The 22,315-nt window shown below is 37.6% G+C and overlaps 3 protein-coding genes and 1 long non-coding RNA gene across 6 annotated transcripts in view; all 4 read right to left on the bottom strand.

Annotated features, from left to right (window-relative positions):
- The window catches only part of LOC307162274, a 57,432-nt gene extending 49,995 nt beyond the window's left edge, over positions 1-7,437 (bottom strand). Inside the window, exons 1-2 of the long non-coding RNA XR_013821893.1 lie at positions 7,240-7,437; positions 6,338-6,385 (exon numbers count right to left, since the gene is read on the bottom strand). This is a non-coding gene — a long non-coding RNA (uncharacterized lncRNA). The remainder of the gene's footprint in view (positions 1-6,337; positions 6,386-7,239) is intronic.
- A 3,414-nt stretch (positions 7,438-10,851) lies between these two features.
- Positions 10,852-13,196, bottom strand: rwdd3 (RWD domain containing 3). Of its 2 annotated transcripts, none has more exons than XM_079877448.1 (4): positions 13,011-13,196; positions 11,732-12,195; positions 11,366-11,481; positions 10,852-11,262 (listed from the first exon to the last, which is right to left on the bottom strand). In XM_079877448.1, the coding sequence occupies exons 1-4, from the start codon at positions 13,093-13,095 to the stop codon at positions 11,151-11,153; spliced, it is 777 nt and encodes a 258-aa protein (XP_079733574.1). In that variant the 5' UTR covers positions 13,096-13,196; the 3' UTR covers positions 10,852-11,150. The 2 variants fall into 2 exon arrangements, with proteins under 2 accessions (XP_079733574.1, XP_079733575.1); XM_079877449.1 differs by having other exon boundaries at positions 10,854-11,262; positions 11,912-12,195; positions 13,011-13,192.
- Positions 13,197-13,284: 88 nt separating this feature from the next.
- Positions 13,285-16,668, bottom strand: hccsa.1 (holocytochrome c synthase a). The gene is made up of 7 exons (XM_079877225.1): positions 16,594-16,668; positions 15,775-15,874; positions 14,986-15,161; positions 14,743-14,891; positions 14,542-14,661; positions 14,371-14,457; positions 13,285-14,200 (listed from the first exon to the last, which is right to left on the bottom strand). Exons 2-7 carry the CDS (start codon positions 15,869-15,871, stop codon positions 14,008-14,010), a joined length of 822 nt encoding a protein of 273 aa, XP_079733351.1. The 5' UTR covers positions 15,872-15,874; positions 16,594-16,668; the 3' UTR covers positions 13,285-14,007.
- Positions 16,669-17,294: 626 nt separating this feature from the next.
- On the bottom strand, positions 17,295-20,944 carry LOC307161353 (TLC domain-containing protein 4-B). Of its 2 annotated transcripts, none has more exons than XM_079876002.1 (7): positions 19,893-20,338; positions 19,587-19,753; positions 19,415-19,504; positions 19,216-19,274; positions 18,833-18,927; positions 18,669-18,742; positions 17,295-18,586 (listed from the first exon to the last, which is right to left on the bottom strand). In XM_079876002.1, the coding sequence occupies exons 2-7, from the start codon at positions 19,739-19,741 to the stop codon at positions 18,268-18,270; spliced, it is 792 nt and encodes a 263-aa protein (XP_079732128.1). In that variant the 5' UTR covers positions 19,742-19,753; positions 19,893-20,338; the 3' UTR covers positions 17,295-18,267. The 2 variants fall into 2 exon arrangements, with proteins under 2 accessions (XP_079732128.1, XP_079732129.1); XM_079876003.1 differs by lacking the exon at positions 19,893-20,338 and adding an exon at positions 20,770-20,944 and having other exon boundaries at positions 17,301-18,586.
- Between the last annotated feature and the right edge of the window lie 1,371 nt (positions 20,945-22,315).

Below are 22,315 nucleotides of genomic sequence, written 5' to 3'. Positions count from 1 at the left end.
CCTACAGTACGAGCCAGATCCAGCATTAATGGACACTGCAGTCTGTTGTGGGATATTCAATATTCAAATGATACTGAGGTCATGGGGTCCAACTCATTATGAGTAATGAGAAAAGCATATTTGCATTGCGCGCATACAGTGTGACGCTGTCAACGAAAGCGCTGCGTTTTGGGCCTGTCTGTAAAGGGCTGGACATAATGAACAGCTGTCAGGTATGTCTGTAATGGTATTGTTGCCGTACTTGCAGTGGCATCACATAATTCAGTCATGGAAGTGAGTTCAAGCATCCAAGCCAAATTAAAAGTTGTATGAGAGAAAAGTTTTGAGAGCGTTATTTCATAAAAGGCGTTGTGGGAAAATATGAGAATGGTGTGTTTTTTCTTTAATTTGCCACCTGTGAAATTTACTCTCAGTGAGTCACCTTCATGTGGTATTTGCATTTAATATATTACACTCTCTATGGAGAAAGTGGTCTTATTCAAAAAGTCAACAGTTTCTTTTCCCCAAAGGTTCAAATCTCAAATCGTAATGAACTACAGTGGAGGGCTCTTAAAAAATAATGTCACTTTCCTTACTCCTAAAAAGATTTTAGCTTTATATAATTTGAACATGTTTCCAAGTATTTGAAATAATAATAAGCTACAGCTTTCACAACCGTTTAAATAGACTTTACAGAAAAGTGTAAATTCCACATGTCAGTTGCATCTGTGTTGGATGTGGCTCAATCTTGTCCAAGCCTCAAGTGAAGTGAAAGCTGTTTATGATGATAATGAAACAATAATGATTTGAGGAGTTTGTTAGTGTTAATCATTTGCGGGGCAGGGCGTATTCCAGTCTGATGGGGCGTTAAATCCAACCCACAGAATTCTGCCAGATAGAAAGGAATCAAAGTCGTCGCATTCCCACAATGACCCTGGCACAGGAACGAAAAGTAATTGTTTCTGATCACAGTATGCAGTTATTTAAGTTCTGCCTGCTATGCAATTTCAGCATGCTGACAAATTTGTGTGTATTTGAGCATCTCAAAGAGATGAGGTGACACATGTGAAAATGTGCCATTAAGCTGGCAGGTGGCTCAATTATCCTCTTCCCAGCAATTAGGCAGCACACATCGTCATCTTCAAGGGCATCGGCAAATATGTTTTCTCACTTGTTTTCCAGCAGGATGAGTCAGCCGCAGCCAGCATAATTTTCCCCAAATTGTTTCCAAGCCGGAGGATGACATTTTACAAAACTACAAACTTCCGGCGCTCACCCCTAACAACTTGTGGAGCGTGGATCGGCTTTTTGTTTACACCCTGCCAACAGAAAATATCGGACAAAACTGCCTATTTGCACTTGGCAGAAGGAAAACTTTCACACCATCCCCCGCACACCATGCAGAGCTAACAAACAGCATTTTAGGAGAATGCCGCACTAGTAAACTAAAGCCGTCTGATTTAATGATGCTATTGTGAGACGCGTACGCCGACCTGTGCGTGGAGACGTGGAGGGGAAAGCTCTGTTTGGAAATGTGTCTGCGCACATCGATGATGCTCAGTCTCATCAGAAGAACATGGAGAGAAGGTCAGGCTCAGTCATCATCACCGCTCACGAGTAGGAAATGCACATCGCTATAACCGCGCACTTGCTGTTACCACAACCCTGTGAGCTCTTAAAGTGTTAGTTCACCCAAAAATGAAATTTCTGTCATTAATTACTCACTTCGGAACACAAATGAAGATATTTTTTATGAAATCAGAGAGCTTTCTGACCCCCCACATTGCAGCAACATTGTTACCAATTTGAAGGCCCAGAAAGGTAGTAAAGACATCGTTAAAATAGTCCATGAAAAAAAAAAACTAAAATAACGACTCTAACGCTGTTTACCTGAGCGCAATGACATGCGTGTGATGCTGACACTGGATCCGTCCAATACTGAGCCGGCGTTCGGAAGTAGAACCCGGAAGGGCTGCAGTGTGTCTACAACATGAACAGCGCCAAGAGACTGACATGGAAGAGAAGAAATTGTTGAATAAAGTCGTTTTTTTTGGGGGGGGGGGGGGGGGGGGATTGCACACAAAAAGTATTATTTTCACTTCATAACATTACGGTTGAACCGCTGTAGTCACATGGACTATTTTAACTACCTTTCTGGGCCTTGAAAGTGGTTGTAATGTTGCAGTCTATGGGGGTTGGGGGATAAGAAAGCTCTCGGATTTCATGAAAAGTATCTTAATTTGTGTCCGGAAGATGAACAAAGGTCTGGTACGACATGAGGGTGAGTAATTAAAGACAGAGATTTCATTTTTGTGTGAACTAACCCTTTAAGCCGCCTTTCCACTGCACACGACAAATGACAGCCGATGGAGAGTTACACAGGGTCTTCATAGGGTGCCAACCATCTGCAGATGCGGAATTTTCAGATTTGATTTGAGCTTTCAATGCATAAAAATTATGAACTCGAGCGACTATACGAATTTGACAAGCCGAGATACATCTGACGTATTCCAATCAGATCGGTGTGAGAATTATTAATACCTTTGGTTTAACTTTATCAGAAACACTTGATGCTTGATAAATGAGAACAATTATTTAAAAAATATATATATATATATATTATCTGGCACCGTATTTTCACTCAACTTATTGGTGGTTATTTGTCCTATATGCATTGTTTGCATTCATTTATTCGTTCCACCATGGTTAAAGTACGTAGGATAAAGGCTTTTGCATTCCTTTACTGGAGACGCTTAAAGAAATATTGCAAGCCAGTGTGGGCAAAACACTATCTAGCTCGAGTATGACTGTTTAGTGCAAGAGATGCACCTTAACGGAGAAGATTTCTGACACAGTTTACTCATCTTGCGGTGCAAGATCATAATGAAAGTTCATTACAAGTGCGTGCCAGGGGGCGAAATCCGACAGTGTCTAAATGTCGTGTGCAGTGGATAGGCGGCTTTAAAGTTAATTCACACTGCGCCGACAGACGCTGACCAATGGCGACAATCACCAGATTACAACACGTCACTTCTCAGACACTTCCTTGACCTGACAAACATCAATGGAACATGTTCGGTCAGCGAAACCAGGCACCGACCAATGCCGACAAGGGTAACACAGGTGTTTTTGCTCTAAATAGTTTGTCCACAAGGTGGCAACACTGCCCAGGCCCATTGTTTCACAGTCGAAAACGAAACTGATGAGACAGAACAACAATAACAAACTACTGGAGGCGGCGCCAACAATAGATGTCCACGAGCGCTTTGTGTGAGGGGATTAAAAAAAATGCAACGGTAGTTTAAACGAGTACAATGACATTTTTTTATCTGTGATGACTTCTGGAGAGAAATAGTGCACTGGATGAGGATTAAACTTTCTAGTGCACGTGTTAAGCGCCTGTGTTTGCGCACACTATCAAATCAGTATATTTTGAAATACTGTGGGTTCGGCTTAACTCATACGCAAAAGGCCCCAATATACTTGAAGAACGAACTGGTGTGACGTCATTTCAAACAAAATCAGGCCAAAACGAAGTTTGCTTTGGGAGCTTGAAACTGGAAATGTTCACTCCGACTGGTAAACACCTTTGAATTATCATTGTTCCATGGCAATTACGTAATAGGTGGTTGTAGCTCTGGGGCTCCGCCTTATTTCACCTCAAGTCTCAATTGAGTGGAAGCCCCAAAGAGCATGCACTTTTTTAACCTGGGCCTCTTCGGGAGCTCATCCTGGCTTTGACCTCCGCCGTAATGCCTATAATCACCCAGCAGACATGATGTGTAGAGAGCCACAGGCATCAGATGTGACCATCTGCACTGTCCAACAGAGCATCCAGATCCTCATCAGTGTTAGAAGAAGGACACTCCTCTAAATGGCCGGATATTTGTGTACAGCACAGTTGGACAGATGGAGGGTAAATAGTGTAGTAAATAGTAAATAGTTTCAGGTATATTATAGTATGAGACCGTACACACCACCACAGCCTGTCTACTGACCATCTGATGCTTGTTACACACAAAACTGGCGAACATATCTGAAAGCCTGCAATTTCCATTTGATTGGCTGACTTATAAACAGTTTCCAGAAGTCATGGTTCATCAGAAATGCAGTGTTTACATTGTTTTTAAAATATTTTTTTAATGTTTTTTGGGGGCGGAAAGTCTCATATGCTCATTAAGGCTGAATTTATTTGATTAATATTATGTCATTTCATTACAATTTAAGAAAAGTTTTTATTTTAAAATAATACAAATTTTGATTTTAATTTTATTCAAATATAATGTCACATAATACTTCCGAATTCATTATAATATGATGATTTGGTGCTCAAGAAACCTTTCTTATTATTATATTTAAATGTAGTTTTTTCACATCTAGACCATCATTTTGTTACCTTTTCTCTGATAAACCAGCCATTAAATGGCATGTAAAAAAAGATCAAAAAATTAAATAGCGTATTGGTCACAGTACATATATAAATGGGAGAAATATCAAAGGTCTGGTCAAATGTGACTAATTCTTGCAGATTTAACAAGTACAGGTGACCTTTGAACTGAAGAATTATTGACAGAAAGGCTATTCTGATCTCCACTGTGACCTTGAGCGAGGCTCTTAACCCCAGGATGCTCCACACGACTGCCACGCAATTAAAGTTGGTTTGAACAGAAAAAAAACCCTGCTAAAATACAAGTAAAGAGCACAGACCTTTCAGTCAAACACATTACAGTGGTTCAACAAGTTATGTCAGATTCACAATAAACTTGTACAATGAAAACCTACCTAACAAGCAGTTTTCAATCAAATGAAATTTCGCCAGCCAGTGACAGAGGTTCTCTACTGACATCAGCCCTGTCAGGTCACTTGTCCTCAAGTCTACCTTCCAGGAAGAGGGAGAGATTTAAGGATTTAATTGAATTCCCTGCACACAGACATAGGTACGCCACCAGAGCCCAAAGGAGACGTTTGCTCGGGGCCCATCTGGAGTCTCCACTGCATGGCTTGTCAGGACTCTGTGATTTCAACACACGTCACTGCATTTGAGAAGGTTAGCAGTGAATCACAAGAGCAGAGAGACATGGAGAGAGAAGAAGCCGCAGACATAAGCACAAAAATCACAACCTGACTGACACATGTAGGCTACCATTAGGATTTTACACATTTATCTGGCTCGAACTGGCGGTCACAGGACTTGTGTATGGTCGCACACGTTTAAAGACTTAGCAGGAATTTTATTTCATTTGAACTTCCGGAGTGTTAAACATAATCCAGCTGTCTGTCACCATGTCAAAAATGCCTGTTACACTGACTGAGACAAATCACGCTCGAGAGATCTGCGTGCGATCAACGGCACAACAGCGCCCTCTGCTGTTCAGCAACGCCTCACACAAGCTCACAACTATTAATTGACAATTTCCACCTGTATCACCGTCTTAGAGCAATAAGAAAACGGTCTACAGCAAAAACACAAAACAAAATAACATGTTATGAAATAATGATTTCTCTCGATACATTCAACATTTCAATATTTACCCAAATGTCTTAACCCAGCCCAAACTAATTACAATTGCCCAGACACCAGCTATTCCTCAAATTACCCTGCGTTTAGCCTCCCTGTGTGTTCGCTCCACATCCGAGATTCTCATTTCTGTCTTCTCTCTCTTTTTTTTTTTTTTTTTTTTTACTTAATTAACAGCAGGTTTATCTCTCACCTAAAAAAACATCCTCAGTACTCCAGTTTAATTAAAAATGGGGCTTGCATTCACGCGCCACATTATTCAGGAGTGTGTCTCTGCATGCAAACAAGCCCGTGCATCTCAGCTATTATGATAATTGGGAATATGAGCTCAATAATGGAGAATCCACAGCTAAAGACAGATGTGCACCTCTGCAACCAGACGGGATCAGAGCATTAACATGAGTCCAAAATGATTATCCACATAAGAATTTTACTAAGCCTCATCTATTTAGCTGTCTTTTATAATGTCTACTTTATAGCTTACGGGTCATTTTTGTCAGGCTACACAGTAGCCTACCGTTTCAGTTCTGTTACTTGAAAAACGTACAAGTATTGCTATAAAAGGAGAACAACAAAAATATGCTCTGGTCAAGTTCAGGCACTTAAAATTACTGATTATAACTTAATTAGGCTATGTACACAACTGTAAGAAAAGTACAAAGCTAAAATGAGTCATTGTTCATTGAGGGGCTGGAAGTTAGCTTACAGAAGTTGATTTTGATATCTTCAAAACTTCTTTTGAAAAATTGCTACCACCACTTTCGGTTGATGTAACAGGGTGGAATACTTGTAGAACTCAGAAAAAAACAGCAGATATAACAAAACATTGTCAATACTCACTCATGTTTGTGCTGTTGTTTTCCTCCCCATCAAGATTGATGTCACTTCCTGGAGAATGACATCATTTAGGACCAGACTTTTGTTAAATATCTAGTAGGCCTACAACATAAAACAATGTTCCCAAGAAAACCTTTGTTTGGGAGGAAAAATGAAAGAAAACAACGAAGAAACACCTGGAGTATATTGTCAGTTTTTGGTGTTAAAAGTTTCATATGTAGCACCTGAGGACATAAATAAATATAATTTGCTCAAATTGAAAAAAAATTTGTTTTAATAACTACAAGTGATTTACTTAATTATAATAGGCTATTATTATGAAAGAAAACTATATTATTTCCATTCCTTTAAAATGTTTAATATTTGATCCAATATCCATTATTTTATCCTAATATTTTAGTCAGTTGGATCCGGGCTGTATCCAGATCAGATGGCGGACCTGCAACTAGACCCGACCAGAACTCAGCCCTGAATGTAAGCAGAGACCGTATCTACACAGGGGATTGTCTCCATTCTGTCACGGATGGAGTATGGGTTCCTTTTTGCCTCTGGCTTGCTTAAGGGACACTTACTATTCAACAATATTATTGATCTGACTGCACTGACACTATTTGATGAGAACTGAGCTGGATGATGAAATCACTACCGCAGAGCTGCTTTATATAGTCGAATTGAACTAATTTAATAGTTGATGATCTTTATAACGGAACTGAATCAACACTGAACTGACTTCAGCTGAACAACAGCCGAAATGCAATGCATCCTTTTCTGTTATCACTGTAAAGCTGCTTTGAAACTATCTGTATTGTATAAAGCACTATTGGTGCTACTATAAAAGGTGACTTGACAATAAATGAAAGCATGCTGTATGGTGAGGAGTGACCCTTATCTGTTGCTGTGATTACATTTCGTTTGGAATTAAACTTGCATGATCCTTCAGACTGAGGCTAATCGTAAGGTTCGGGTGACAACAGATCTGGCTGTCGAGGGCATTCTTGTGCCAGAGTCGCATCGACCTGGATAGAGTTGGACACGGTGGGCCGCGGCGGTTCGTCTCAGTCGTGCTTCTGCATTGATTTAGCCAATCTCCAGCTGTCGGATGGAATTCCAGATCACCGCTTTTAGTTGGATCAGGAAAAGCAAGGAACAAATGTCATAGATGTATAGCGTTAATTTGCCAAACTAAAATGTCATTTGGGCAATAAATTTTAAGTTCAATCTAACCTTTGTACGTTTTAATGGGCCGTAATTAAAATGTTCAACAGGTAGCAGGCGCACGGGGTCGCCGAGAGTGGCCTCGTGGCCTAGTAAAGGTAGGAAACGCTTCTCCTCTGGATCAAAGCCCTGTTTTATACAAGTAAATGCCACTGAGTGGATGACATTTAACAAGCAGTGTTGTTTTGTAAGAACATGTCAGGGAAAAGGTCAGGCAAGGTGAATTTATAGTTCAGAGTGGATCATTGTAAAGGGCGAGGAGGTGATTTTCATTAAGCCTTGTTAATTATGTTTAAAAAAAGAAATTTCATGTCAATTGCTCCTGGACCCACCTAGGCAGCAGCTGTCTGCACAATGTGCATAAGGTAAACATAATATGACAGCCAGCTATATACAACGTGTGTATGTGGGAGTATGAAACACAGAGCTAAAAACAGAATCCATTCCTACCTTTTGCCTAATTAAAGTTGATGTTCAAAAACCAATCTCTTATAAAATAGAGAGCTTGTTATTTCTACCTGTAGAAAACTACTCATAAATTAAAAGAAGAGTCTTAATTTGTTTGAAGTGCAAAAGCTGTCTGTAAGGTCAGTGAGTGTGCCAAATTCAATTTACAAGTTTAATTTAAAGAGCATCTTCACATCAACCGCTCAACAAAGATTTACTTTGTTTTAATTGTTTTAAAGAAACACACTGAGTTCTATTCTCATCATTAAGAGGAAAACTTTGTACAGTGTTTGTTCTTGTAGCGTGTAGCAGATAAGGTCATTAATTTTTCCCTAAATAAACTGAAGCAGGAACTACGGCTTGTTTTTGCCCCCTAGAGCTTTAACTGTGCCATTACGATTCAAATCTCAGCTATGGCTCCGTCAGAAATCGCATATTCTGGCATATTTTGAATAAGCAATTACTTCACAACTGCTGAAAAAGTATGTTGTATATAGTATGTGTGTGTGTAGTATGAATGTAATCTGGACGTACTACATTCGCTATGTTGTCATGTGACCTAGCCTACTACACTGGCATTCAAAAATGCTCTCCCGTGGCCGCATGGGATATTAAAATGTCCATCTTATGCACACTTCAGAATCTCGCCGGAAGTAGTAGGTCATTCGGCTTTTTGCCTAATCTTTTATGAGTAGGCTACTGTGAATTTGGACATTCTTCTATTGTCACATACTGTTTTCCACCTACTTTATTGTAGCCTAGGGCAGTATGTGATTCCGGATGCAGCTACATTTGGGTACACTCCCACTTTGGGGACCAAAAGTTTGAGACGACATTGAAAATATGAGATTTAAAAATAATATAATAAAAACATTATGACTAATGAATTATAAATATTTAAGATTTGTGCGTCACTAATCAAAGAAGTAAATGTGTTGTGTGACGTTGATCATGTGACCCTTTGTACAGATGGTAAGTTGTTCTTCCATTGAAAATCTTATCTGAAATCATACTGGAGAACATGATCAGGTTTGACAGTAGGTTTGTTTGACGTGACTTCTGCGCAGCACCACTTCAAGTCAAACAAAGCACCTGCTACAAACTTCTAAAATGCATGCAGCTTGAGTGCTGTTTTTACTAAATTCATGCACATTTCTTTTAAGTCAGTTTAACCCTTTCATGTCATATCATTGTTAAACTTTCCATGTATTGATTTTAGATTGGGAGGAAATTCTGATTAATCATCTGTCCACTAACTTGGATCACTAGCTATATTTCAGCTACAATTCATATTATTACTGTGACTGTTGTTCTTGAAAATACTTTTGCAGTCATTTTTTAGCTGTAAATAAATGTAATTATGTTATTAGATTGTAATTTGCAGTTACATCCAAATAGTAATCTGATTACATAATGCATGTTACTTGTAATGTGTTACTTTTCTCGTAACATCAAAATGTAATCTGATTACGTAATGCATGTTACTAGTAATGTGTTACTTTACTCGTAACATCAAAAAAGTAATCTGATTACATAATGAATGTTACTTGTAATGTGTTACTTTACTCGTAACATCAAAATGTAATCTGATTACGTAATGCATGTTACTAGTAATTTGTTACTTTACTCGTAACATCAAAAAAGTAATCCGATTACATAATGAATGTTACTTGTAATGTGTTACTTTACTCGTAACATCAAAAAGTAATCTGATTACGTAATGCATGTTACTAGTAATTTGTTACTTTACTCGTAACATCAAAAAAGTAATCCGATTACATAATGAATGTTACTTGTAATGTTACTTTACTCGTAACATTAAAAAAGTAATCTGATTACATAATGAATGTTACTTGAAATGTGTTACTTTACTCGCAACATCAGAAAAGTAATCCGATTACATAATGAATGTTACTTGTAATGTGTTACTTTACTCGTAACATCAAAAAGTAATCTGATTACATAATGAAAGTTATTTGTAATGTGTTACTTTACTCGTAACATCAAAAAGTAATCCGATTACATAATGAAAGTTATTTGTAATGTGTTACTTTACTGTTACTCGTAACATTAAAAAAGTAATTGATTACATAATGCATGTTAATTGTAATGTTACTGAACTCGAAACTTAAAAAGTAATCTGTTTACATAATGCATGTTATTTGTAATGTTACTTTACTTGTAACATCAAAAAGTAATCTGATTATGTAATGCAGGGGTGGGGAACGTTGATCCTGGAGGGCCATTGTCCTGCAGAGTTTAGCTCCAACCCTAATCAAACACACCTGAAGCTAATCAATGTCTTCAGGATTACTGAAGTTGCAGGCAGCCAAATGTTTTATTCAGGGTTGGAGCTAAACTCTGCAGGACAATGGCCCTCCAGGATCAACGTTCCCCACCCCTGATGTAATGTAATGTAACGCTTTAATGTGTTACTCCCAACACTGCACATTTCAGATGAGATTTGAAAACACCTGATCGCTAATTTTTCCACAGTCTGGAAACATCAATAGATCAATGTAGATTTCAGTCTGTTTTTCAAGAGAGAAGAGCTAAATTTGTACATTTTGAACATAATCAAGTATAATCGACGTACTCTGGTAGACTGGAGGGAGCATGAGCATTTTCTACAGAGTTGTACCTCCACCAGATCTTTGATCAAATCCTCATGTTCTGATATCAAAAGACACGCTAAGTCCAACTTGTATGAATTTCTGAACAAGTATGAATCAGGTTTTTCATGCCATGAGAGTAAAAAAACTCTGACTGTGGTTATCATTATTCATGCATAAAAGGGTTAATATAATTTAAGTTTAAATGAATTATGTACATAAAATTCAGGGATGACAACAGTAAATAGTTTTACCACCCTTTTTTTATTTTGATGTTGTTTTGATCTTGTGTTTACAATTTCCTGCAATTTATGAACATTTTTACCAGTCCAACTCCGTAAGGATACATGTCCTGTATTTCAGACCTGGGACTGACATATAGTTATAAACAGTTTAACTGGGAATATTATAAGACAGCATATTTTGCATTATAAGCTATTAAATAAAATGACATGACGAGTTTTATTATGGGAATCCATCAAGAGTTGTTGAGTACGGCTCCACCCAGTGGAGAGAGTGTGTGTTACACAGCAGCTGTCCTGTCAGATGAGTGAGGGCACAAACTGGTCATAAAGCTCAGTTAGTCCAACAAGATCAAACTCCCTTTTGAGGTCATCAAGTGATAAAACGTCTTTCACTTCAAATGTAGACATCCTAAATAATGAAAAAGCCAGTTGTCAAATTTAAAAATGGCCAGTGAAGTATATATATAGTTAACAATATATCACACAAAAGTGTATGCATTGTGTATGCTTACATTCTCCTCTCCTCTGGTTGTGGAATCTCACAAAGGACGCTCATCATCTTTTCTTTGCAGCGTTTCCCTGAAGAATCAACATCAACTTTTACAGTCTTCTGAAGGTGCATGTATTCCTATAGAGAGTCAGTTTAGAATGTATATTATTACGTCACAAGAATGCATACACAAATGACACAAACCAAATCCAATAAAAACTCTACAGTTAGTCAGGAATCAGGAAAGGAAAAGTCAGTAAAGTATATGCTTTAAAGATGTCCAGAACATTTAGTGATGGCTGTGGTATTAATGCGTGTATATGTTATTGAATCAAATGTCTGGGAAAATGACAATAAATGATCATACTATATGATTTTGGAGTCATACTTTAATATTTTCCTTTGTTCCTTGCAGCAGAATCAATATCGGTTTGCCCGTAAAGAGTCTTCCAGTGAGACACAGCTCTGAAGCCCATTTTTCAATCAGTTTTATGTATTTTGCTTTGGATCTCATGTGATCTAAATGTAGTAAAGCGGTCCATGTTTCTTTAGTCGTTTCTGCTCTGACCTCTGCTGAATGGCAGCTTGATGTTTTGGTCAAGTCAGAGAAGTTTTCCTGAAGCCATAGCATTAAGCCATGGATCATGGGCTCTGGTGGAAGTGATCGTGCTGTGTCCAGTAATTGCTGTCTCAGGTCATGACACTCTTTCCTCGATAAGTGGCTGGAACTGATGCTGATATCTGGAGGAGTGCGGGGGTAGTTGGGAGAGATGTGGAAAATAAGGCCTAGCGGGGTCTTCTCGTTGTCCCTCTCTGTCAGTGTGTGTATGCGGTACACGATTCCCCTCTCAGCTGCATTTAAAAATGAAATTGCAACAGGAATACAATTATGTTGTATTCATAGAATTTGTATGTTCAGATAAATAGATAATGATCCACAAATAAATGTAAAGAGATTAACAAAAATTACATTTATTCACAGATAAATAGAATGAGATCCACAACATAAATGTTATACAAATTTACAATACAAATAAATAAAATGAGATTAGCAAATAAAAAATATTTAACAATTTTTGGATTGTGCTACAATCAGTGCAATGTACCCATTATCTGATTGGCTTGAATAGAAAGTGGGTGGAGATCATTTAATTAATTTTTTTTTTATCTCATTTTATTTTTATGCTTTGTGAATTTAATTCATTTTTGTGAAACACATATAATTCTGTATCTCATTCTATTTATTGATGAATTTGTCAAATGTTTAACATTTATTTTGTGGATCATGATCTATTTATCAAAAACAAACAGTTCTAATCCCATATAACTAGATTCAAAATTCATGGTGCAAACTTACTTCCTATCAAAGACTATAGCTACAACAGTTATTATTGCTTCTGTTAATCCATTATAATAATGAATGTGGATCTCTTTCAAACTGTATCAGAGCCTGGCTTTCTAAATCTTTCAGTATTATTTTAATAATAAATATTATAATAAGTAACCACAGCTTTACTGCAAAAACAATATTAACACCCTGTAGTAACTATGGTATTTGGTGGAAACAGGGGTAACCATGGTCATTACATTTTATGTTCAATAAAAAAACAAAAAACACACACGGGTAATTACAGTAAGAATACTAAAATGCATTCAGAAGAACTCACGTGACTCTTCTAACAGCTCGAATTCGCCCTGCTCGCAGTATATGGCGGATAAAACTGACATTTCATCAAACGCTTCTTTTGACATGTTTGCATTCGAGCGAAATGCCACATTATGAATTAACGTGTGTAGATTGCCAACGGTTACATGACCGGTTTGTTATTGATCTACACGGTCATATTCCGTGTAGAAACACTATAACAGAACACCAGTTCCGACTGACAACGTGTTATAATTTTCAACATAGATTGAAATATTAAAACTGTTAAAAAAAATACTTGTTACTGGATCATTTTATTGTATTGCAATCCCTAAAATCCTCAAAAACAAATGATAATATGTAAAGAAAATGACACCAAAAACCAGTATGCCTATAAATGATGAGCTCTTGTTTAACAGCACCCAAACAAAGTATTTGATATCTGTTCTGTAGATTGAAATATTTATTTCAAATTCAAATTTTGTTTTGAACATCATGTTAGTAGCAGATAAAAAAACACAGCAAGAGAGCATTTTAATGAACATTATTATAGATTCCTTAACAACTGACTTTATGGCAGAAATAAATACAATTGATAAGCAAGAAAACAGCAATAAATGCCGAAAAACTAAAAAGTATGTATCAGAGTATTTACACAGTCGCTGGATTTAGTCACTCTGGATGGTTAACATTGTGGATATTTTCAAATAAAACAGGATGTTTGCATGCCAGAATGCCTTGTTGAGACTGCTAAAACTTTTGTTTTGCTATTTCCTCTTTAATTACAGTAACAAAGTACAATGTATGATACCGTATGTCTGCAACACCACACAGTGACACTGTAGCATTCTTCACACATATCATTGGACGAAGTCTTGAAAATATGCACATCAACAAATCCATGAAAGGAAAATAAGAAGGTCAATCTGATTCGTTTTGCAAAAAAATAAAATAATTAGTTAATAAATATGAGTTCCTTTAAATCCTATAGATCACACAAGACTCAGTGTGGAGAATATTCATGTGGAGGTCCAACGCCACCAGGCCACTTTCATACGGTCCCAAACAGCTCCTAAGGAATCGAAGGCAGGACGCACGTCAAGGATAGTATGCTTAGACACTTGGCCTCCATCGTAGTAGTCTATCACATATCTGACATCTTTTCCACACCGGTCAATAATCCAGTCATGCCTGTCAAACGGTAGCTCATGCCTACAACACAGAGGACCAAAAGCACCTTATTATATCTGACAATGATTTTGATGCCACAGCCCCCCAAATATGATCATCTTTATCAGAGGGATTTGCATCCTAAAATATATTATAAATGTGTTTTTCTACTCACTGAGAAAAACCCTGTGTTAAGGGATACCATCACTTACCCCATCCAGTGGCGAAATCTGGCTCTGGGTGAAAAGTCTTTTGCTTTGCCACCAAACCTTAGAAGAGAAGGTCCACATGGGCATTCTCTGTGGAGAACAACAGCAGAACATCAGGAATCATCTACTCGGTGACATCTGAGGACACACAGCTGCCTTTAACGTGTCACCTACTTGGAATGGAGCTTTTCCCATCTCAGGATTTCCTGCCAGGCTTGCTCATTATTCTGGTTGTGAATCCTGATGATGTTTGTCATATCTTTTTCTTTGATATCATCTTTGTTCCAGTGCCATCTGGTGAAAGTTTGAGTCATAAGCAATGAAGGTGATGATGCTAATTAGATGTACATCGCTTTTTCTCCATCAGGAACTCACCCTTTTCTCAGCATGGCATTCCAGAACATCTGCTCTGAGGGATAAACCCAGTTCTGCTCAGATCCACCACGAGGGATGTTAGATTCCTCTCTTTTAACAGACAGGGGAAACGGTTGATCAGGTGAAGGTTGCTGGTTAGGTGGTGGCATCTATAGAGAACAGAAAGGAAATAAGGCTGAATGGTAGAAAGGAGTCTCAGTACATCTAAACATCCAGGTAACCAATTTCAGAGGGGCAAAGTACCATGTTTGCTGGGTTAATGTCAGACATTGCGGGTTTAGCCCTGTCAGCAGCTCTCATAGGGCACTCTACAAATTCATAAGCCCTGGCCTGATGTGTTGGTACATCAGGAGCTTTCTCTAGCTGATCGCTAGCAGGTGCAGACACCTGATGCATTGGACATTCTGGCGGAGGAGTACCTGTTGGGATGTTAAGAATGAAAACTGAGGAGAACATCTTTTTTTAGATTAAATCTGTATATTCTGTATATAAGGGCTGCAACAACTGATCAATAAAATCGATCATAATCGATAATGAAAATAATCTACAGCAAATTTAATTACTGATTTATTGTCTGTGCGCTGTGCATGGAAAAAAGGGTTAAAATTCAAACTACGTTCTAAACACACAAAACAAATGATTGTTTACCCTTTTTTTAAGGTAGAAGTTAAAGCAAAATTAAAAATAATAATAACGTTCGAATGCGTTTTGTCATAGAAACGTATTATTAAAGTGACGTGACTGGTGGATGATAATCATGCACATAATTTATGGCACAGCCTAGAGCCTAGATACGTTTGCTATATTGTTTTCATTGCCTTCAACTTATTAATTACAATTATTATTTTTAAATAAGGAGTCTTTGTTATATTTTTTTTCTTCCGATTAGTCGAGTATATAATGGACAAATTAATCGATTAAGAAAATCATTTTTAGTTGCTGCAGCCCTGCTGTACATGGAAAAAAAAAAAACTGGATTTTTCTAGATAACTGATTATTATAATTATTGAAGCACTGGAGTATCCTTCTCACTTTTAATAACATCTTGATGCATCGGACAGCCCTTTGGTGGCACCATGATGCCCTCTGCCTTCACGGTGCCTGTAGGGCTGGACATAGTGTATCCCATCAGCTTCACAGACAAAAAAGACAAAATAACACAGTACGTTTTGAGTGGCTTTACATTTAGCAAATTAGTATTACTACAGTTAGGCTATATATACAGTACAAGCATGCATAAAATCATATTAAGCGCATAAAATACTTTAAATCTAACATCTGAACTCAACTATTGTGTTCTTGCATGATAAGTTACATGCAGGGTTTTGTGAATCGGAGACTTCATCTTTGTTTTATAATTTTTATTAATATTATTATGATAGAAACAACATACAATACTAGTATTCCCACATATCAAGCCAAAGTACACTGGGGAATATCTACATTAGAAATTAAGAAGAGATATAAAGTGTTTTTGCCTTATAGTTGTCAAACTGTAGCCTACATCTGATTGGATGCTGTGTCACTATGAATAAACATTGGAAATCTGTACACACGTGTCTTCCTTTCTTTCTCTATCCCAGTCCGTGGACTTCAAGATCAAATGTTATTGATATCTGCAGAATTTACTATAAACTTATGCTTTTGGGAAGTTGTGCAACAAATGTTATACAAGACTCCTCACTTATATAGAACGGTATGCAAGTTACACAAGCATAAGATAAAAGCATGTACTAGTCTGTCCAGATGGCGGTATTAAATGCTCGTATTGTTCAAATTGCACTGTGTTAAAACTACATGCGCAAGATATCTCTGATAAATTACTAACCGCTATATAACAGTAACACTTACCTGACACCTCTACTGTCAATGTCGTTCACCAGAAATATGCCTCATATCCCAAGATGCTCTGGGTAATCACGCCGTGTGTGTGGCACGCATGGGCATCCAGATGCATACTGCCCCCTAGAGGATTGGAGTTTGTATTTTTTTTTTTTTTTTTGAAATGACGATCTAATTTAATTTAATTTAAAATGGTAATAATAATTTTTATAATATTATTTTACTCATTGAATATTCTGAACCATCAATTCCATCAATTGTTTCCTGCAGGACAGCATTTCAAAAGAGCATTTCATATTTTTTTTTTTTTTTTTTTGTTGTGGTAAGTTGTGGATCTCAGATTTTGTAAAATCCAATCACTAAAAGATTAATTCAGTTAGTCTTTCTGGAGGTTATATCATTATGCCCGTGAAACAAGTGACTGATTGAGTGCTATAAGTGAATCATTCAGTAAACTGATTTGTTAAAAACACTACGTTGTTTATGACTGAAACACATTACTTTTGCTGGAGTTTTAAAAGAGAGGAGCTCAGTTGAACTAGTCAGTCCCAGTGGATGGAAGTGAACAAGAATTATTAGCTTACTTAAAAGATTTGAGATTTTGAGAGTAACAAGCAAAACACGAGCAACGCTGCATGTTTCTGTATTGCATTTTTGTAATAACTAACATTACAAAATTGGCTTAATGTACTCATGTGACCACACACTGTAAAGTGTAAAACTGAGCAGTTTATTCATTGTCACACCACAGAAACACACATCCAGTCCATTACATGACTGACATTTGACATCACAGTATTTGTAGAAATTCATTCCAGTTGGAATAGCTCATACTCATCATACCTTTTTCAAGAGTCATATCATTGCTGATGTTTAACCGCGTAGGCCTACCTAACGGTGAACTAAATAATGATAAATAACCTGAAAAGCCTTATCTTATTGAAGCTTACATATTATAATCGTCATTATTCCAAATCCAACCGACAAGCCACATACTACAAAAAGCTTATACATGGCTGCATCATGAAACACATATATTATATAACATTGTGCCACCTGATATTTTTTACATTCCATACATACATAATACTCTCCATATATGCAATAATTATATGCAGACATGCAAATCCTGCGAAACCAGGAACTTTCACCTATACATTTAACCCACATTTCACTATACATTCATAATGTCATTATATTTCTCTCTCTATATATAACCTTATCCATAGTCAAAAAGTTGTTTATCGTGGTCTACAGGCACACACTGAATCCTTGTGGAAGTTAAGATGTGCTGTCGCTTTGTTGATTGCATTCATAAAGGCAAGTTGGTTGATCTTAATAGCAGCTTTATAATAAATAGTGCAACCACAACTATTGTCCTGATTGTACATTTGATCAGACTCATGCCACTTAATCACCTGATTTTTTTAAAACTGAAAGAGCGTTTGTGATTTAATTCCTCCAGTTGAGTCCATATTTGAAGATCACATCATGTAAGTCATTATTAATACAATGACTGGCTTTCTAAGCTCTTGATTTGTCGGTTTGAAACTCAAAACTGCTGTCACGGCATTACAGCAGCAGGGAGTAATACAACCATATGTACTCCAGCATAGGACATGATACAAGAAGGGCGGTTTGTGTGCTGATGTATTCAGTTTCTGTTTGTATCTCCATGTCATGTCAGTCTGTCTTTCTGGTTTCCATCTCAGTTCCTGCTTTTCTCGACCAGGCTGAGTGAAGGACTTTGAGACATCCACGGATGATTCTGCGCATCCACATGATGTTCATAACATCCAAAGACACGCTAGAAATAACCCAGGCACTGCGGCCTCCCAGAGGTAACTTGTAGAAGTCATCTGTGCCAAAGACCGAGTACATATGGCTGTAGTAGCCTGGAATGACTGCGATCCTCACCAAGAAGAATGCAAATGCCATGGCAACACCATTAACCAAACTCGGTTTAGAAAGTTTGTGGTAGCCCAACATGTGAAAAAACCAACTGGAAGACATAAAAAAAAAATGCAATTTAGAAAATTAGCTTCATTGTATGGTTTTACATCTATTTTTTACATATTACTCACCGCTGGTTGACAAAGGGGGTGGAGAATTCTGAGAGCAGACGGAAATTAGCAAAGTAAGGCAATATCCCTTGACTCTACAGAAGAAGAAAAAGCACAAAATGACCTTGGAAATCCTGAGGAAGTTTGACCAGCTAGAAATCAGACCAGCTAGAAACACAACTTACCAGCACATAGTAATACGCATAGAGAGCAGCAAAATGATGTATGACAAAGTATTTCTCTCCAATTGACTCCCATGAAGTAAACATGAGCAGGAGATCTGAAGAGGAACAGAGTGTTCTTTGTGAGAGTAACATCAATAGAAACATTTTCCATACATCTTAAATACATTAATGTAATATTAATCATTATTCCTAAAAATATATATTTTTCAAAGTAAAAAGTAATTTTTACAAATATAATGTAGGCTATTATTAATTAAGTGAAAAATATTTCAAAAAAGTAAAACATTTGTTAAAATAATATAAAAAAATATGAAAGTACTAAATACGTTTCTTTTCACTTTATTTTTAAATGATATTAATCACATCATTAACCCTTCACTCACCAGAGATGAGGTAGCCTGAGGTAATGGCCACATTTAGTTTCACCAGTGTGGCATCTCCCCTGTAATCACAGATTATTTGAGGTTGGTGTATTTCACACTTTGAGTGTTCAAGTTCAGACTGTACAGTTTGGACAGAAACAATGTTGCATAAGAAGTTGTGTCACCACATTTGTAATGGATTGCATCTATAAATCCTCACCAGACTGGATCTTTCTGGATAGGTTCATCAAAGATATATATGTAAAGACAGAAAAGTCCCACAACCAGGGCGTGCACTGTTGAGACGGCCCTTTGAGAAAAAGAGAGACCTTCCAACTTTAGTCAAACTTGCTATATAAAAACACATGCTTTTAGAAGATAAAATCTGACACCTGGAGTTCCACTCCGTCCTTTGTGTAGGGCTGAGTCTGAGGAAGCCTTTGGAGAGATGCTGAGACACCCAAGGGCTACCTCTATGGAACAGCCACTGGAAGCCCAGGAAGCTCCATGTTACAACCACCAGCACCTGCAGGCTGAGAAGCTCCATGCCTGCTGAGCCCTAGAGAGAGAGAGAGAGAGAGAGAGAGAGAACGTTCAGCAAAACCCCAGCCCAACACACATTAATCACCCGTCTCTTTAACAAAACAAAATGTTTCTTACTCCAGACCGGTTGCGAACATAAAAGCCCCAGTCATCACCTGAGCTGCCGCAGTACCTCTCCACTGCCAAATCCCCCGGCATAAATAAGCATTTGCATATGTGCTGACACAGACATCAAGAGGTCAGCCGACTCCGACACGTCTCAGATTTCTCCATCCGTGATTTATAGAGCCACGAGTGGCTTTTGTGCAGTTTGAAATGCATTCGAGTCGCAGAGATCCTGGCGTCCCAAAAGAAACAGCTGATTGTGTGTTGGGTTTGTGCTGCACACACACAAACTTCTATCCTGGCTGAGGGGAGTGTGTATGGTACTCCGGCTATACATGTCTGCAGTATGGACAGCGATCGAAGTGAAACAGCTGGAAATCAATGCGTGTGATCAATGTGGCATTGTTCTGGTCCACTGGGACAGGACCACTCCCTTGTTTTGTCCTCGTACCCTTGAAAAAGTCATCAAGCTTCAGTGCTTTTGGTAATGGATAGTAGGAGGAAGTCAAGCCGGCATGACCTTGTCAGATTTGAATTTTGATTGTCTCTCATTTACATTTATGCATCTAGCAGATGCTTTTATCTAAAGCAACTTACAAAAGAAGAACAAAACCAAGGAGCCAACAATATTCATAATAAACAATGCCAGGTTTATATGACAAATAAAGAAGCAAGCTAAAGAGGAGGACACAAATACAGAGAATAATGTGAGTGTGTAAGTGCACTGAACATGTAGGCTACAGTAGCCTATGAGTAAAACACGTAACAGCCAAATAATCAGAAAAAAAATGCTATTGGTCATGCTGTCTTTATCATTTTATGTGTCGGAAGTCATTCATTCACTTTCTTTTGCAATTTCATTTTTTCTTGCAGTCCTTCTTTTTGGTGACTATGAAAAAAATCAACATAATGCATGATCAGACTTACCCTTTCCGTTATGAAAGACCCATTTTGAACTGGCCATGGAGCGTGTGCATGAGGTGAACACAGCCGGACACGGGGATAAACGCAGGGTTTAAGTGACCTTCTCTCTCTCTATTCTCCATATTCACTCAGTAAGTGCTTTCTCTTCTATGCAGTAGTCCAGTGTAATTTTATATCTATCCTAAATGAACTTCATTGCATAGAGGAACCACTAGATGGAGCGAGACATCCAACTTTTTTTCTCTCCATGATAGCAAATGAGCTTCAGGCAAATGTGTTAGACCAGGAGGGGGTGGTTGGTACTGTCCGAACAATGACACTATTGCTGAATGAATGAATGAATGAATGAATGAATGAATGAATGTTGTATATTTAGCTAGGGCTGCCCTGTCGTCCTCAATGTCCTGAATTCTTGCCCTAAACTTTAGCCTAAATCAGATCTATTTTCAGACTTAACCAAACAAAATAAACCCAAATCACTCCAACGGTAAAACTGAGTCTTCTTGTAGAGCCATAATGGAGAAGTTAGTCTTGCCCTGCATCTTCAGCACAGTTGTTGATGTTGTTGTTGTTGAGTCCCTCTGCGTGCTGTGCCTCAGGGATGGAGCAACAAGGCATTCCTGTTTGATGAACCATTCCCCCCAGAAGAGTTCTGCTCATGGAAAATGAAAGTGCCCAAATGTGTATTCTAAATATAGAATAGGCTATATATTTTTCACTTTATTAGATATAACAGAATAGTGGAAACTTATAGCAAACACTGTTGTAGATGCTGACTGAAATGAATACTCAAAACAGGTTTACTGGAGACGGAAAAGGGGGAAATTCTGTTGCTGACTAAACATCCCTTTTCACATCTTGTTGAGTGAAATATTCATGGGTTTTGTGTAACCTGTTGATTTACTGAAGACTGCAAACATGCATGATAAAGGAAAAGAAACTTGGAATTTAAGTAGTTAAACATTTTATCAATCATGACAAAAAGTCATAATTATGACATTTTATCTATAATATTTTCCACTTTTTATGTCATGAATTTGAATCAGAATTATGATTCACCAAAGCATTATTTTCTTAAATGGCAGAAATTGCCTTTAGTAGCTTACTTTACTGATTTAAATGGGACAAACTCATATGCCAGTATTAATGTTGAAGTTTTACACAGGGTTACCCACAGTGGTTGGTCTTGTGTTTTTCCTGTCTTAAACAAAGTCTGGGAACAATCACTTACAATGGCAAACACACCTTGTTTTCCGACAGTTTCTTTGTTTCATCACTATAGTGATGGGCTAAACACGCGCCCACTATCATTAGAATGCATGTTTTGGCTTGTCCTTAATTAATTGCATGTCTGAGGCATGATGGTACTTTCCATTTTGATTATAAATCAGGGGGCTGAAAGCCATTTTGTATAATGATATGGCATATTTCATCTTCATAAGTGATGGACATCTGGTGATGATAAAAAAAAGTAATTATAGCATTACATGAGGTGGCATTGAATGCTGAACCCAAAAATTTCCAAGGAGGAATTCAAAAGGTGAGAGAA

Source organism: Squalius cephalus, assembly GCF_949319135.1.
Source record: "Squalius cephalus genome assembly, chromosome: 7".
Taxonomy (NCBI): domain Eukaryota; kingdom Metazoa; phylum Chordata; class Actinopteri; order Cypriniformes; family Leuciscidae; genus Squalius; species Squalius cephalus.
Note: the sequence above shows the minus strand (reverse complement) of the source record. Positions and strands in the feature narration are given on the sequence as shown.

What these genes read in the sequence shown, in the direction of transcription:
- rwdd3 (XM_079877448.1), bottom strand. Translation starts at nt 13,095, where the DNA reads ATGTCAAAAGAAGCGTTTGATGAAATGTCAGTTTTATCCGCCATATAC. An exon ending in GAACAAAGGAAAATATTAAA is followed by an intron (nt 11,482 to 11,731) that starts GTATGACTCCAA and finishes GACTCTCTATAG; the next exon opens with GAATACATGCACCTTCAGAA. An exon ending in CAACCAGAGGAGAGGAGAAT is followed by an intron (nt 11,263 to 11,365) that starts GTAAGCATACAC and finishes TTCATTATTTAG; the next exon opens with GATGTCTACATTTGAAGTGA.
- hccsa.1 (XM_079877225.1), bottom strand. Translation starts at nt 15,871, where the DNA reads ATGGGATACACTATGTCCAGCCCTACAGGCACCGTGAAGGCAGAGGGC. An exon ending in GCATCAAGATGTTATTAAAA is followed by an intron (nt 15,162 to 15,774) that starts GTGAGAAGGATA and finishes ACATCCCAACAG; the next exon opens with GTACTCCTCCGCCAGAATGT. An exon ending in ACATTAACCCAGCAAACATG is followed by an intron (nt 14,892 to 14,985) that starts GTACTTTGCCCC and finishes TGTTCTCTATAG; the next exon opens with ATGCCACCACCTAACCAGCA.
- LOC307161353 (XM_079876003.1), bottom strand. Translation starts at nt 19,741, where the DNA reads ATGGAGCTTCTCAGCCTGCAGGTGCTGGTGGTTGTAACATGGAGCTTC. An exon ending in CTCAGGCTACCTCATCTCTG is followed by an intron (nt 18,928 to 19,215) that starts GTGAGTGAAGGG and finishes GTTCCTCTTCAG; the next exon opens with ATCTCCTGCTCATGTTTACT. An exon ending in ATGCGTATTACTATGTGCTG is followed by an intron (nt 18,743 to 18,832) that starts GTAAGTTGTGTT and finishes CTTCTTCTGTAG; the next exon opens with AGTCAAGGGATATTGCCTTA.